General features: G+C 43.4%; 1 protein-coding gene across 1 annotated transcript in view; it reads right to left on the reverse strand.

The window, feature by feature from the left end:
- Window positions 1-294: 294 nt before the first annotated feature.
- Window positions 295-13,381, reverse strand: part of LOC124616062 (ejaculatory bulb-specific protein 3-like) — a 32,307-nt gene continuing 19,220 nt past the window's right edge. Inside the window, exon 2 of the mRNA XM_047144297.1 lies at window positions 295-544. Coding sequence (XP_047000253.1) covers window positions 360-544 — 185 coding nt within the window. The 3' untranslated portion in view covers window positions 295-359. The remainder of the gene's footprint in view (window positions 545-13,381) is intronic.

Consider the following 13,381-nt stretch of genomic DNA (forward strand, 5'->3'; position numbering starts at 1 on the left):
TCTGCCCACTCTAGCTTACAGGAAAAAACAACACAGTCACGGAACTACTGGAGTATTAGTCTGGTAGCGTTTCGCCGAGGAGTTCACAGAACAAAACTTTTCATCCCATCAGTATAGTTAAAAACAAAAATCATTGTAATATCCCGTGGTAGATGTACTGTCGCTGGTATGCTCACACACATTCATTACAACATTTAAAAAGTACAGTAAAAGAAATGAAAGGTGCTTTTATTTATTTATAGAGCGAACTGGCGTACAACAAAGTATCTTTCTTTGTGAGTTGCATATATGAGAGAGGTTCTTGTCAGACACGTCGCTGGTGCTCACGTCACAGCAGTACGTCGTGACACCGATGCCTCTTACTGCTTTTTGAAACGCGCCTCGTACTTGCGCTTGTAGATACCAGTGGGGTCGTATTTCGCCTCCAGCTCCTTCCACTGATCCGGCCGGTTATCGATGAGGAAGTTGACAACTTTTTCAGCGCCGTCCTTCTGTTTCTCGCTGCACTTGGAACAGTCCGTCTGCAGGGCATCCGGCAGGTTGTCTGCACAAGGAAAACAGGAATGACAATTAGTCCTCCTGAAAGGGTGGCCGTGAAAACGTCCTCCGTTTCTCCTAAGTGTTAGGTGCTTGACAAGATACAGCAAATTAGCTTTGAAAGCGGAATTAGATGAAAGTTTAGAAATTACACTTCATGCATAAAGTAATACTTTAACATAACAGGGCATGTTATTGCAAATAACCAAATAACAAACAATTGTACCTCCCGCCGGAGGTTCGAGTCCTCCCTCGGGCATGGGTGTTTGTGTTGTCCTTAGCGTAAGTTAGTCTAAGTTAGTTTAAGTAGTGTGTAAGTCTAGGGACCGATGACCTCAGCAGTTTGGTCCCTTAGCAATTCACTCACAGTTGAAACAATTGTAAATGGGTTGAAGACTGTTCATAAGTAGTTACTTACCAATAATACGACACTCTGGCTGTCACAATTTGTACCGTAACGTTTATTCCACACAGAGAACTTTGCAAAACTGAGTGATGTACTTATATGGTATCTTGTGGTGAAGTTTGACACTTAACTTACGGTTTCTGCTTTGTTTTTAGTATCATTCACGCTAACAGTTTTTTTTATTTAATCACGGACTCTACAACTAACTTCTGAGCTGACTCAGGAGGAACGGACTAGACCTGCTGTGTATACGGATACAAAGAACGTCTTAATCCCACGGGAATTTGGCGTCAACGACGGAAACAAGCGCCTGACGCCCTAATCCAGAAATTGAGGAGCATGAGACATACTATTCAGCGTGAAAACGCTCCTAGCCGGCCGAAGTGGCCGTGCGGTTAAAGGCGCTGCAGTCTGGAACCGCAAGACCGCTACGGTCGCAGGTTCGAATCCTGCCTCGGGCATGGATGTTTGTGATGTCCTTAGATTAGTTAGGTTTAACTAGTTCTAAGTTCTAGGGGACTAATGACCTCAGCAGTTGGGTCCCATAGTGCTCAGAGCCATTTGAACCATTTGAACCAAAACGCTCCTAGTTACTGAGTGATAGGTGTCATGTATAATTTTGGTATCTGAACCGATTGTGAGCGAGCAGCGATGTTGTAAAGCTGTATCGCGAAAGTTAGGTTCTTATCTTTGGTGTGCGCGAAGGTGCAGTGGCAGATAGTGGTTAGCTGTGTTAAAGTGAGGAAGCATTTGTAATTTTATGTTTGAAACGTAAAGTCTCAATTTATCGATGTATTTAATTAAGATAATTATGTAATTGAAACTGGTCTGTGAAGTAGGAAGTGTAATGAAATCTTTTATTTACGTCAAGAGGAATTCTAAGGTAAGTTTTTTGAAGTCACTCTTTTATTATTAAAAAAAATGGCTCAGAGCACTATGGGAGTTAACTTCTAAGGTCATCAGTCCCTTTAACTTAGAAGTACTTAAACCTAACTAACCTAAGGACATCACTCACATCCATGCCCGAAGCAGGATTCGAACCTGCGACCGTTGCCGTCACGCGGTTTCTGACTGTAGGGCCTAGAACCGCTCGGCCACTCTGGCCAGCTTTTATTACTGCAGCGCCATTTTTCACCTACTTTTCTCTTACAATTTTTAACTGATCATGGTTTTTTTCAAAAGTAGAAAAGGAACCAAATGTGTTCCGAAAATACTTCGATTTGCAACTTTCGACACCGTTCCTCACAAGCGTCTTCTAACCAAACTGCGTGCCTTCGGAGTATCGCCTCAGTTGTGCGACTGGATTCGTGATTTCCTCTCAGAAAGGTCACAGTTCGTAGTGATAGACGGAAAAGCCTCCTGGAAATCTAAAAATATGAAATCAATTTGACATCCCCAGACTGACATCCCCAGACTGAGTATTTGTGCTTCGTAGTGTTCAGCATTCACTGTCCGACCAGGCTGCAGCAGTTCATGGTGCACAACACCGATGCAGACGCATTTCTCACTCACGTCAGAATCGTTGTCTTTGAATCTTCGAGACCCATTCCCGCACATTACTTCCGGCACAGAGCGTGTTGTCCATACCCTTCCACAAGCGAACGATGACTTTCGCAGCAGATTTCTTGAGATGAAAGCAGAAGAGAAACACTTCGTGCAAATGCTGTTTTGTTGGTACAATAGCCGACAAGAACAATGAAACACAAAGAATAACCGGTGCACCAGCAGTGACTTGAGTAAAACTACACTCCTGGAAATTGAAATAAGAACACCGTGAATTCATTGTCCCAGGAAGGGGAAACTTTATTGACACATTCCTGGGGTCAGATACATCACATGATCACACTGACAGAACCACAGGCACATAGACACAGGCAACAGAGCATGCACAATGTCGGCACTAGTACAGTGTATATCCACCTTTCGCAGCAATGCAGGCTGCTATTCTCCCATGGAGACGATCGTAGAGATGCTGGATGTAGTCCTGTGGAACGGCTTGCCATGCCATTTCCACCTGGCGCCTCAGTTGGACCAGCGTTCGTGCTGGACGTGCAGACCGCGTGAGACGACGCTTCATCCAGTCCCAAACATGCTCAATGGGGGACAGATCCGGAGATCTTGCTGGCCAGGGTAGTTGACTTACACCTTCTAGAGCACGTTGGGTGGCACGGGATACATGCGGACGTGCATTGTCCTGTTGGAACAGCAAGTTCCCTTGCCGGTCTAGGAATGGTAGAACGATGGGTTCGATGACGGTTTGGATGTACCGTGCACTATTCAGTGTCCCCTCGACGATCACCAGTGGTGTACGGCCAGTGTAGGAGATCGCTCCCCACACCATGATGCCGGGTGTTGGCCCTATGTGCCTCGGTCGTATGCAGTCCTGATTGTGGCGCTCACCTGCACGGCGCCAAACACGCATACGACCATCATTGGCACCAAGGCAGAAGCGACTCTCATCGCTGAAGACGACACGTCTCCATTCGTCCCTCCATTCACGCCTGTCGCGACACCACTGGAGGCGGGCTGCACGATGCTGGGGCGTGAGCGGAAGACGGCCTAACGGTGTGCGGGACCGTAGCCCAGCTTCATGGAGACGGTTGCGAATGGTCCTCGCCGATACCCCAGGAGCAACAGTGTCCCTAATTTGCTGGGAAGTGGCGGTGCGGTCCCCTACGGCACTGCGTAGGATCCTACGGTCTTGGCGTGCATCCGTGCGTCGCTGCGGTCCGGTCCCAGGTCGACGGGCACGTGCACCTTCCGCCGACCACTGGCGACAACATCGATGTACTGTGGAGACCTCACGCCCCAAGTGTTGAGCAATTCGGCGGTACGTCCACCCGGCCTCCCGCATGCCCACTATACGCCCTCGCTCAAAGTCCGTCAACTGCACATACGGTTCACGTCCACGCTGTCGCGGCATGCTACCAGTGTTAAAGACTGCGATGGAGCTCCGTATGCCACGGCAAACTGGCTGACACTGACGGCGGCGGTGCACAAATGCTGCGCAGCTAGCGCCATTCGACGGCCAACACCGCGGTTCCTGGTGTGTCCGCTGTGCCGTGCGTGTGATCATTGCTTGTACAGCCCTCTCGCAGTGTCCGGAGCAAGTATGGTGGGTCTGACACACCGGTGTCAATGTGTTCTTTTTCCCATTTCCAGGAGTGTATTTATAGTAGGTTTTACGTCAAAGTTCATTATTCACGCAGTTTATACTGTTCAAGACTCTTGGTGTCAGACTATTAACTTTTACATTATGAAAGTCTTCACTTTACATTACAATAATTATTACTGTAGTGGAGCTTTGTCTTCATATTACAACAGTACACGTTTCATTACGACAGTTCATACATTATTACATGTCAGATCTTACAGTCAGAAACAATACTTCAGTCTTGTTTTTATTTATTTAGATAAGTTTCAAGCGGACATAAAAATTTTCAGATTATCGTTGAATTGCCTTGCGGCGATGAAATTCAATCTCTCACAGTGCATAGCTCTTCCGGACAAGAGGGGCAAGACTTTACAGGAACTTTGCTTTATGAATTTTTTGTTCGTTTGTACGACAGACTGTTTTTCATAATTTTTATGTTTTGTTATGTTTGCACCAGATATCTTTAACCTAACCAGTTCTGTTTAAATACGCCATGGCCAACTCGCCTGCCTTGCAGGTATGTGAAAATATGATACTCAAAGTAAATAAGAGCGTTTTTCGTATATTGCGAATATAGAAGTCAAGACCAATAAAACGAAAACAAGAAATAATGAAAGTTACTTCACACACTTGACATACTTTTCCGAAGCCACTTCTGATATGCTGTTAATTTGACATGCAGTTCTATTTACAACACCCGTAGCTCACCCTCTACATACTCCGCATAAAGTAGGGGCAACAAATACATATTTTATCTCAGTAACTTAGACGTTTATTATTACAATCAAGTATGCTGTGACAGCCCCATGTCGACATGTAAGGGTACTGATGTTTAAACCACAAAGCACAATTCCTGCAACCTTGCCTTTCAACTTCAACGCATATGTCGGATACTTTTACGAAAAGTTTCGAATCTTTTCGTTTTTGCAACATGTGACTGGAGTCAGTTCAGATATGTACTGCTCACCACGTCCTTCAAGCAATGCTTGGTGTTGACGGAAGACGTTTGTTTGTTTCCCGTCAAAAACGAAATTCTTTTGCAAGTGGATTTTTACGTGTCCATTCGACAGAGTGGCCTCAAATTAGCCTAGTGTGACATTCAATTTTATATGACCCGTATTGCCGGATGTTACAGATTAGATGTAGACTTGTTCATAAGTTCATTCATGACCATTTGTGTGCTAAGTCAATAGGATGTTCATCCGTTGTAACCAAAACTAAGCAAATGCTTAAAATTTACGTCTCAAAAAAATTTTTGGACCTAGTCATAATAATTTATTTTTAGGTGATTAAACTTCGCGCTTAAGCACAAATTTTTCCTAGACAGGCCATACGTTGTAAGCACGTGATGTCTTCTTCATATCATGACCAACGAATACGTCATAAGTGTTAAGACAGTCGATCTAAGTACTTTTGAATGCATTACGGGAACAGCAGTGATCAATGTCTTGTAAATAATTACTATTAAAAACAGTCTTGATCACGATTTATTTAACAAGGTGACCGGTTTCGACCACTACTGTGGTCATCTTCAGACCATTGAGTAGGAACCCCTTTCTGTTGGGAAAAAAAAACTATTAAAAACAGTCTTGATCACGATTTATTTAACAAGGTGACCGGTTTCGACCACTACTGTGGTCATCTTCAGACCATTGAGTAGGAACCCCTTTCTGTTGTGATTTTCCAACAGAAAGGGGTTCCTACTCAATGGTCTGAAGATGACCACAGTAGTGGTCGAAACCGGTCACCTTGTTAAATAAATCGTGATCAAGACTGTTTTTAATAGTAATTATTTACGATCTAAGTACGTTCTGCACAGAATAACATATACGCCCTTTTCCTCAGCTGTACCTTTCTTTTATTTCACTTCACTAGTAAATTCAAGGTCAGGAGTTAGGTTCGCGTCTTGTCCCAACAAGTACCTATCAAACAGTTTATGCGAAGGCGCAAGGTATTGTGTCTGCCTAGGCGGGGCTCATGACCCCACTGTCAGTTCCAGTACAGCACTCGTGGCTGCCGCATCGAGGTCGCGAAGTGGGGCAGAGGCAGTTTCAGATAAGTTTTTACAGTCTGACGATAGAACGAGATTTTCACTCTGCAGCGGAGTGTGCGCTGATATGAAACTTCCTGGCAGATTAAAACTGTGTGCCGGACCGAGACTCGAAATAGGGACCCTTGCCTTTCGCGGGCAAGTGCTCTACCAACTGAACTACCCAAGCACAACTCACGCTCCGTCCTCACTGCTTCACTTCCGCCAGTACCTCGTCTCCTACCTTCCAAACTTTACAGAAGCTCTCCTGCGAACCTTGCAGAATTAGCACTCCTGAAAGAAAGGATATTGCGGAGACATGGCTTATCCATGGCTAAGCCATGTCTCCGCAATATCCTTCGTGACGAATGAATCAGAAAGCTAAAGTAAGAGTATTATTTGTAGATGTAGCTTAATTTTTTTTATATTGGAAGAGGAAGTAAAATCTTAGAGACTAATTAAAATTTGATTACAGAAAAGTCTGGGTGCAGATACTTAGTATATCCGGGGAGAAAATACGTACATGTATTACTGCTCAGTATTCTATTCAGTTTCTACGATAGAGCCCCACCAGATGCATTTTATAGGCCTCACAGTGAATACCACGATTTTCAGGTGTAATCCTAGTGATCGAAACTTTTGTCTTCGAATAAATGGTTGCTACAGAGTGCATAGGAGTGATGTGCCCACTCTTGCACGGTCACGAGACAGCATATAAAAGATTACATATTCGACCACTGTGGTGGTCACCACACAAGAAATGGTAGAAAAGCTTCATTGTATGTTGAAGAAAGGTTGAAAAAGGCACGTGCTTGACGTAAATGATGTTACAGGCGTACTTTTTTTAATGAAAAAAAAGGTGAACGTTACGGGAAACTTTTTTACCCAGAATCTAACAATATCCAGGAACAGTCCACAGGGCTTTTTGTGCAGGATCCACATTTACATCTATACTCCGCTAGCCACGTTGAGGTGTGTGGTGGAGGGTGCATTTTACACCACTGTCCTTCCCCATCTTTCCCAGTCCAGTCGCTAACACTTCGCTGGAATAACCGTTGCCTCCCTGTGGGCTCGAATCCCTCCAATTTTATCTTCACGGACGTACGCTCTAGGAACTTAAACAGTTGACCATAATGTGATGCAGAATGCCTCTCTTGCAGCGTCTGCCACTGGATTTGGTTGATCATCTCTGCGACGCTTTCGTGCTTACTAAAGTAACTTGCAACGAAACGCGCAGCTATTCCTCGGATTTTTTCCGTTTTCTCTATCCGTCCTATCTAGTACGGATCTCATACTGAAGAGCAATTTTCAGTATTGGTCGAAGGAGTGTTCTGTAAGTTACTTCCTTTGTTGATGAACGACATGTCCTGAGGATTCTCAGTCTGGATCTGTCTTATTCGCGGTTAATTTTACGTGGTCGTACAATTTCAGATCGCTTCGTATCGATACTCCTACATATTTTAGAGAAGTAACTGCTTCCAGTGATTGTTCTGCAGTTGTGTAATCATACAGTAAAGTGTTTTTCTGTGTATGTATTCGGAGTACGTTACATTTGTTTGTGTTGAGCGTTAATTACCACTCCCTGCACCAGGTGTCAATCGTCTGCATGTCATCCTGCATTTCACTACAATTTTCTAGCGTCGCTACCTGTCTGTATACAACGTCATCAGCGAAAAGCTTCATGAAACTACCGACGTTATCTACTAGGTCATTTATAGATACTTTGAAAAGTAATGGTCATATCACACTTCCCTTCATAGGATTTGTCAACTTGGGAAAAGCGTTCGACAGTGTAAAATGGTGCAAGACGTTCGAAATTTTTAGAAAAATAGGGGTAAGCTATAGGAAGAGACGGGTAATATACAATACGTGCAAGAGCCAAGAGGGAATAATAAAAGTGGATGATCATGAAAGAAGTTCTCGGACTGAAATGAGTGTAAGACAGGGAAGAAGCAGTCATGCAAATGAAAGAAAGGTTCAGGGGTGGAATTAAAATTCAAGGTGAAAGAATAATATCAATGATACGATTCACTTGTGACATTGCTATATTGAGTGAAAGTGAAGTACTATACCATCTGTTGAATGGAATGAACAGCGGAAGGAGTACAGAATATGGACAGAGAGTAAATCGAAGAAAGACAAAGTAATGAGAAGTAATAGGAAAGAGAGCAGCGAGGAACTTAACATCAGAATAGATGGTCACGAAGTAGATGAAGTTAGGGAATTCTACTATCTTCGCAGCAAAATAACCAATGACGGGCGGAGCAAGGAGGAAATCAAAAGCAGACTAGCACTGACAAAAACGGCATTCCTGGCCAAGAAAAGTCTGCTAGTATCAAACATAAGCCTTAATTTGAGGAAGAAATTTCTGAAAATGTACGTTTGGTGCACAGCATTGTATGGTAGTGAAACGTGGTCTGTGGGAAATGTAGAATAGAAGAGAATCGAAGCATTTGAGATGTGGTGCACAGACGAATGCCAAGACTGATGACGTAGGGAATGAGGAGGTCCTGCGCAGAATCGGAGATATGTGGAAAAGACTGATAAGGAGAGGGGACAGGATGATGGATATCCGTTAAGATATATATAAGGGAGCCAGAGGTTGGAATACATCCAGCAAATAATTGAGGACGTAGGTTGCAAGTGCTTCTCTGAGATGAAGAGGTTGGCACAGCAGGGGAATTCGTGTCGGGCCGCATCAAACCACACAGAAGACTGAAGACTCAGAAGAGAAAAAAAACACTCCCTTGGAGCAGATCCGAGGTTACTTTCACATCTGAAGACATCTCCCCGTTCAGAATGAATTCGAGTATTCTGTTTGATAGAAACTCTTCAGTCCAGTCCCACTGTTGGGCTGATACTCCGTACGCTCATATTTTGTTCATTAGGAGGGCGTGCGGAATAGTATCTAATGCCTTCCTGTGTCTACAGCTTTCTGTTCTCGTGGACGGACAGAGCAATCACTAAAATCGCGAACAAAAGCTTTGTGAGAATTCATCTAAAAAAGGTGGATGTATTGTCGCATGGGAAGATAGCGAGAACTACATTCTAGAATTCACAAAGTATAATCCTGTCAGATGACAAGGACGGAGGAGAAACCATGACAAACTTCTAACGTGTTGCGTTACGAGGTCGTCTTAACCAGAGTTTGATTTTACTACGACCTCGACTGACACACAGGGAAGTGTTCTTTGTCTTGATCATCGCTTCAGTAAACATTGTGGCGCCTAAAATGGTGATCACTTGGGATTCGAAATGGTTTCTCGTCTAGCTGTTTCTCTTGACATAGAGCTTAAGTGAATACTTCCTGTGACCTACCTTGAAAGTTGCCCTCATCAAACGATGAAGTGATACCTACAGACAGTTTAATTTCAAAAGGCTGACAAAGCCAACTTCCACGACAGCACGAAAAAATTGCAATACCGCTGCGTACATCCTTGGCAGGAGAGTATACTGTGAAACAGAAACGAATTCTACATCGCTTTATTACCATAATTTTCAGTCTGCACTAGTACACCGTCTAAATGGAAATTTTATGTCTGCGTCTACATAATGTACCGTACATTTCTTGACTGTGGGTACTTTCCACCACTATTTGTCACTCTCTGCCTATATATACACCTGTAGTCCAAAGGTCATTGTACGGTGTGCAGCGGATGGAACACACTTCACCCTTATTCCAGGACATGCCATGGAGACACCAGAACCGTTGCATATTGCATTTCTATATTTACCCCCCCCCCCCCCCCATGAACCATGGACCTTGCCGTTGGTGGGGAGGCTTGCGTGCCTCAGCGATACAGATAGCCGTACCGTAGGTGCAACCACAACGGAGGGGTATCTGTTGAGAGGCCAGACAAACGTGTGGTTCCTGAAGAGGGGCAGCAGCCTTTTCAGTAGTTGCAAGGGCAACAGTCTGGATGATTGACTGATCTGGCCTTGTAACAATAACCAAAACGGCCTTGCTGTGCTGGTACTGCGAACGGCTGAAAGCAAGGGGAAACTACAGCCGTAATTTTTCCCGAGGGCATGCAGCTTTACTGTATGATTACATGATGATGGCGTCCTCTTGGGTAAAATATTCCGGAGGTAAAATAGTCCCCCATTCGGATCTCTGGGCGGGGACTACTCAAGAGGATGTCGTCATCAGGAGAAAGGAAATTGGCGTTCTACGGATCGGAGCGTGGAATGTCAGATCCCTTAATCGGGCAGGTAGGTTAGAAAATTTAAAAAGGGAAATGGATAGGTTGAAGTTAGATATAGTGGGAATTAGTGAAGTTCGGTGGCAGGAGGAACAAGACTTCTGGTCAGGTGACTACAGGGTTATAAACACAAAATCAAATAGGGGTAATGCAGGAGTAGGTTTAATAATGAATAGGAAAATAGGAATGCGGGTAAGCTACTACAAACAGCATAGTGAACGCATTATTGTGGCCAAGATAGATACGAAGCCCACACCTACTACAGTAGTACAAGTTTATATGCCAACTAGCTCTGCAGATGACGAAGAAATGGAAGAAATGTATGATGAAATAAAAGAAATTATACAGATTGTGAAGGGAGACGAAAATTTAATAGTCATGGGTGACTGGAATTCGAGTGTAGGAAAAGGGAGAGAAGGAAACATAGTAGGTGAATATGGATTGGGGGACAGAAATCAAAGAGGAAGCCGCCTTGTAGAATTTTGCACAGAGCACAACATAATCATAACTAACACTTGGTTTAAGAATCATGAAAGAAGCTTGTATACATGGAAGAACCCTGGAGATACTAAAAGGTATCAGATAGATTATATAATGGTAAGACAGAGATTTAGGAACCAGGTTTTAAATTGTAAGACATTTCCAGGGGCAGATGTGGACTCTGACCACAATCTATTGGTAATGACCTATAGATTAAAACTGAAGAAACTGCAAAAAGGTGGGAATTTACGGAGATGGGACCTGGATAAACTAAAAGAACCAGAGGTTGTACAGAGATTCAGGGAGAGCATAAGGGAGCAATTGACAGGAATGGGGGAAATAAATACAGTGGAAGAAGAATGGGTAGCTTTGAGGGATGAAGTAGTGAAGGCAGCAGAGGATCAAGTAGGTAAAAAGACGAGGGCTAGTAGAAATCCTTGGGTAACAGAAGAAATACTGAATTTAATTGATGAAAGGAGAAAATATAAAAATGCAGTAAGTGAAACAGGCAAAAAGGAATACAAACGTCTCAAAAATGAGATCGACAGGAAGTGCAAAATGGCTAAGCAGGGATGGCTAGAGGACAAATGTAAGGATGTAGAGGCCCATCTCACTAGGGGTAAAATAGATACTGCCTACAGGAAAATTAAAGAGACCTTTGGAGATAAGAGAATGACTTGTATGAATATCAAGAGCTCAGATGGAAACCCAGTTCTAAGCAAAGAAGGGAAAGCAGAAAGGTGGAAGGAGTATATAGAGGGTCTATACAAGGGCGATGTACTTGAGGACAAAATTATGGAAATGGAAGAGGATGTAGATGAAGATGAAATGGGAGATATGATACTGCGTGAAGAGTTTGACGGAGCACTGAAAGACCTGAGTCGAAACAAGGCCCCCGGAGTAGACAATATTCCATTGGAACTACTGACGGCCGTGGGAGAGCCAGTCCTGACAAAACTCTACCATCTGGTGAGCAAGATGTATGAAACAGGCGAAATACCCTCAGACTTCAAGAAGAATATAATAATTCCAATCCCAAAGAAAGCAGGTGTTGACAGATGTGAAAATTACCGAACTATCAGCTTAATAAGTCACAGCTGCAAAATACTAACACGAATTCTTTACAGGCGAATGGAAAAACTAGTAGAAGCCAACCTCGGGGAAGATCAGTTTGGATTCCGTAGAAACACTGGAACACGTGAAGCAATACTGACCTTACGACTTATCTTAGAAGAAAGATTAAGGAAAGGCAAACCTACCTTTCTAGCATTTGTAGACTTAGAGAAAGCTTTTGACAATGTTGACTGGAATACTCTCTTTCAAATTCTAAAGGTGGCAGGGGTAAAATACAGGGAGCGAAAGGCTATTTACAATTTGTACAGAAACCAGATGGCAGTTATAAGAGTCGAGGGACATGAAAGAGAAGCAGTGGTTGGGAAGGGAGTAAGACAGGGTTGTAGCCTCTCCCCGATGTTGTTCAATCTGTATATTGAGCAAGCAGTAAAGGAAACAAAAGAAAAATTCGGAGTAGGTATTAAAATTCATGGAGAAGAAATAAAAATTTTGAGGTTCGCCGATGACATTGTAATTCTGTCAGAGACAGCAAAGGACTTGGAAGAGCAGTTGAATGGAATGGACAGTGTCTTGAAAGGAGGATATAAGATGAACATCAACAAAAGCAAAACAAGGATAATGGAATGTAGTCTAATTAAGTCGGGTGATGCTGAGGGAATTAGATTAGGAAATGAGGCACTTAAAGTAGTAAAGGAGTTTTGCTATTTGGGGAGCAAAATAACTGATGATGGTCGAAGTAGAGAGGATATAGAATGTAGGCTGGCAATGGCAAGGAAAGCGTTTCTGAAGAAGAGAAATTTGTTAACATCCAGTATTGATTTAAGTGTCAGGAAGTCATTTCTGAAAGTATTCGTATGGAGTGTAGCCATGTATGGAAGTGAAACATGGACGATAAATAGTTTGGACAAGAAGAGAATAGAAGCTTTCGAAATGTGGTGCTACAGAAGAATGCTGAAGATTAGATGGGTAGATCACATAACTAATGAGGAAGTATTGAATAGGATTGGGGAGAAGAGAAGTTTGTGGCACAACTTGACCAGAAGAAGGGATCGGTTGGTAGGACATGTTCTGAGGCATCAAGGGATCACCAATTTAGTATTGGAGGGCAGCGTGGAGGGTAAAAATCGTAGAGGGAGACCAAGAGATGAATACACTAAGCAGATTCAGAAGGATGTAGGTTGCAGTAGGTACTGGGAGATGAAAAAGCTTGCACAGGATAGAGTAGCATGGAGAGCTGCATCAAACCAGTCTCAGGACTGAAGACCACAACAACAACAACATATTTACCCACACGGCTTCAAGAAAACAGCGACGTGTGTCTTATAGAGACTGCCATTATACTTCACCGAGCATTTTCGTTACACTTTCCTATGGCATATTACAATCCTAGTAATAGTCTCCTAATTCCTTCGAAGTTTTCTGTTGTGCTCGCTGGACAAGGACTCGAAAAAACTGGACTAATAGCTCAGAGCAGGCCACGCCTGGGTTTCGTACTGGAT

Source organism: Schistocerca americana, chromosome 5 (assembly GCF_021461395.2).
Source record: "Schistocerca americana isolate TAMUIC-IGC-003095 chromosome 5, iqSchAmer2.1, whole genome shotgun sequence".
Taxonomy (NCBI): Eukaryota; Metazoa; Arthropoda; class Insecta; order Orthoptera; family Acrididae; genus Schistocerca; species Schistocerca americana.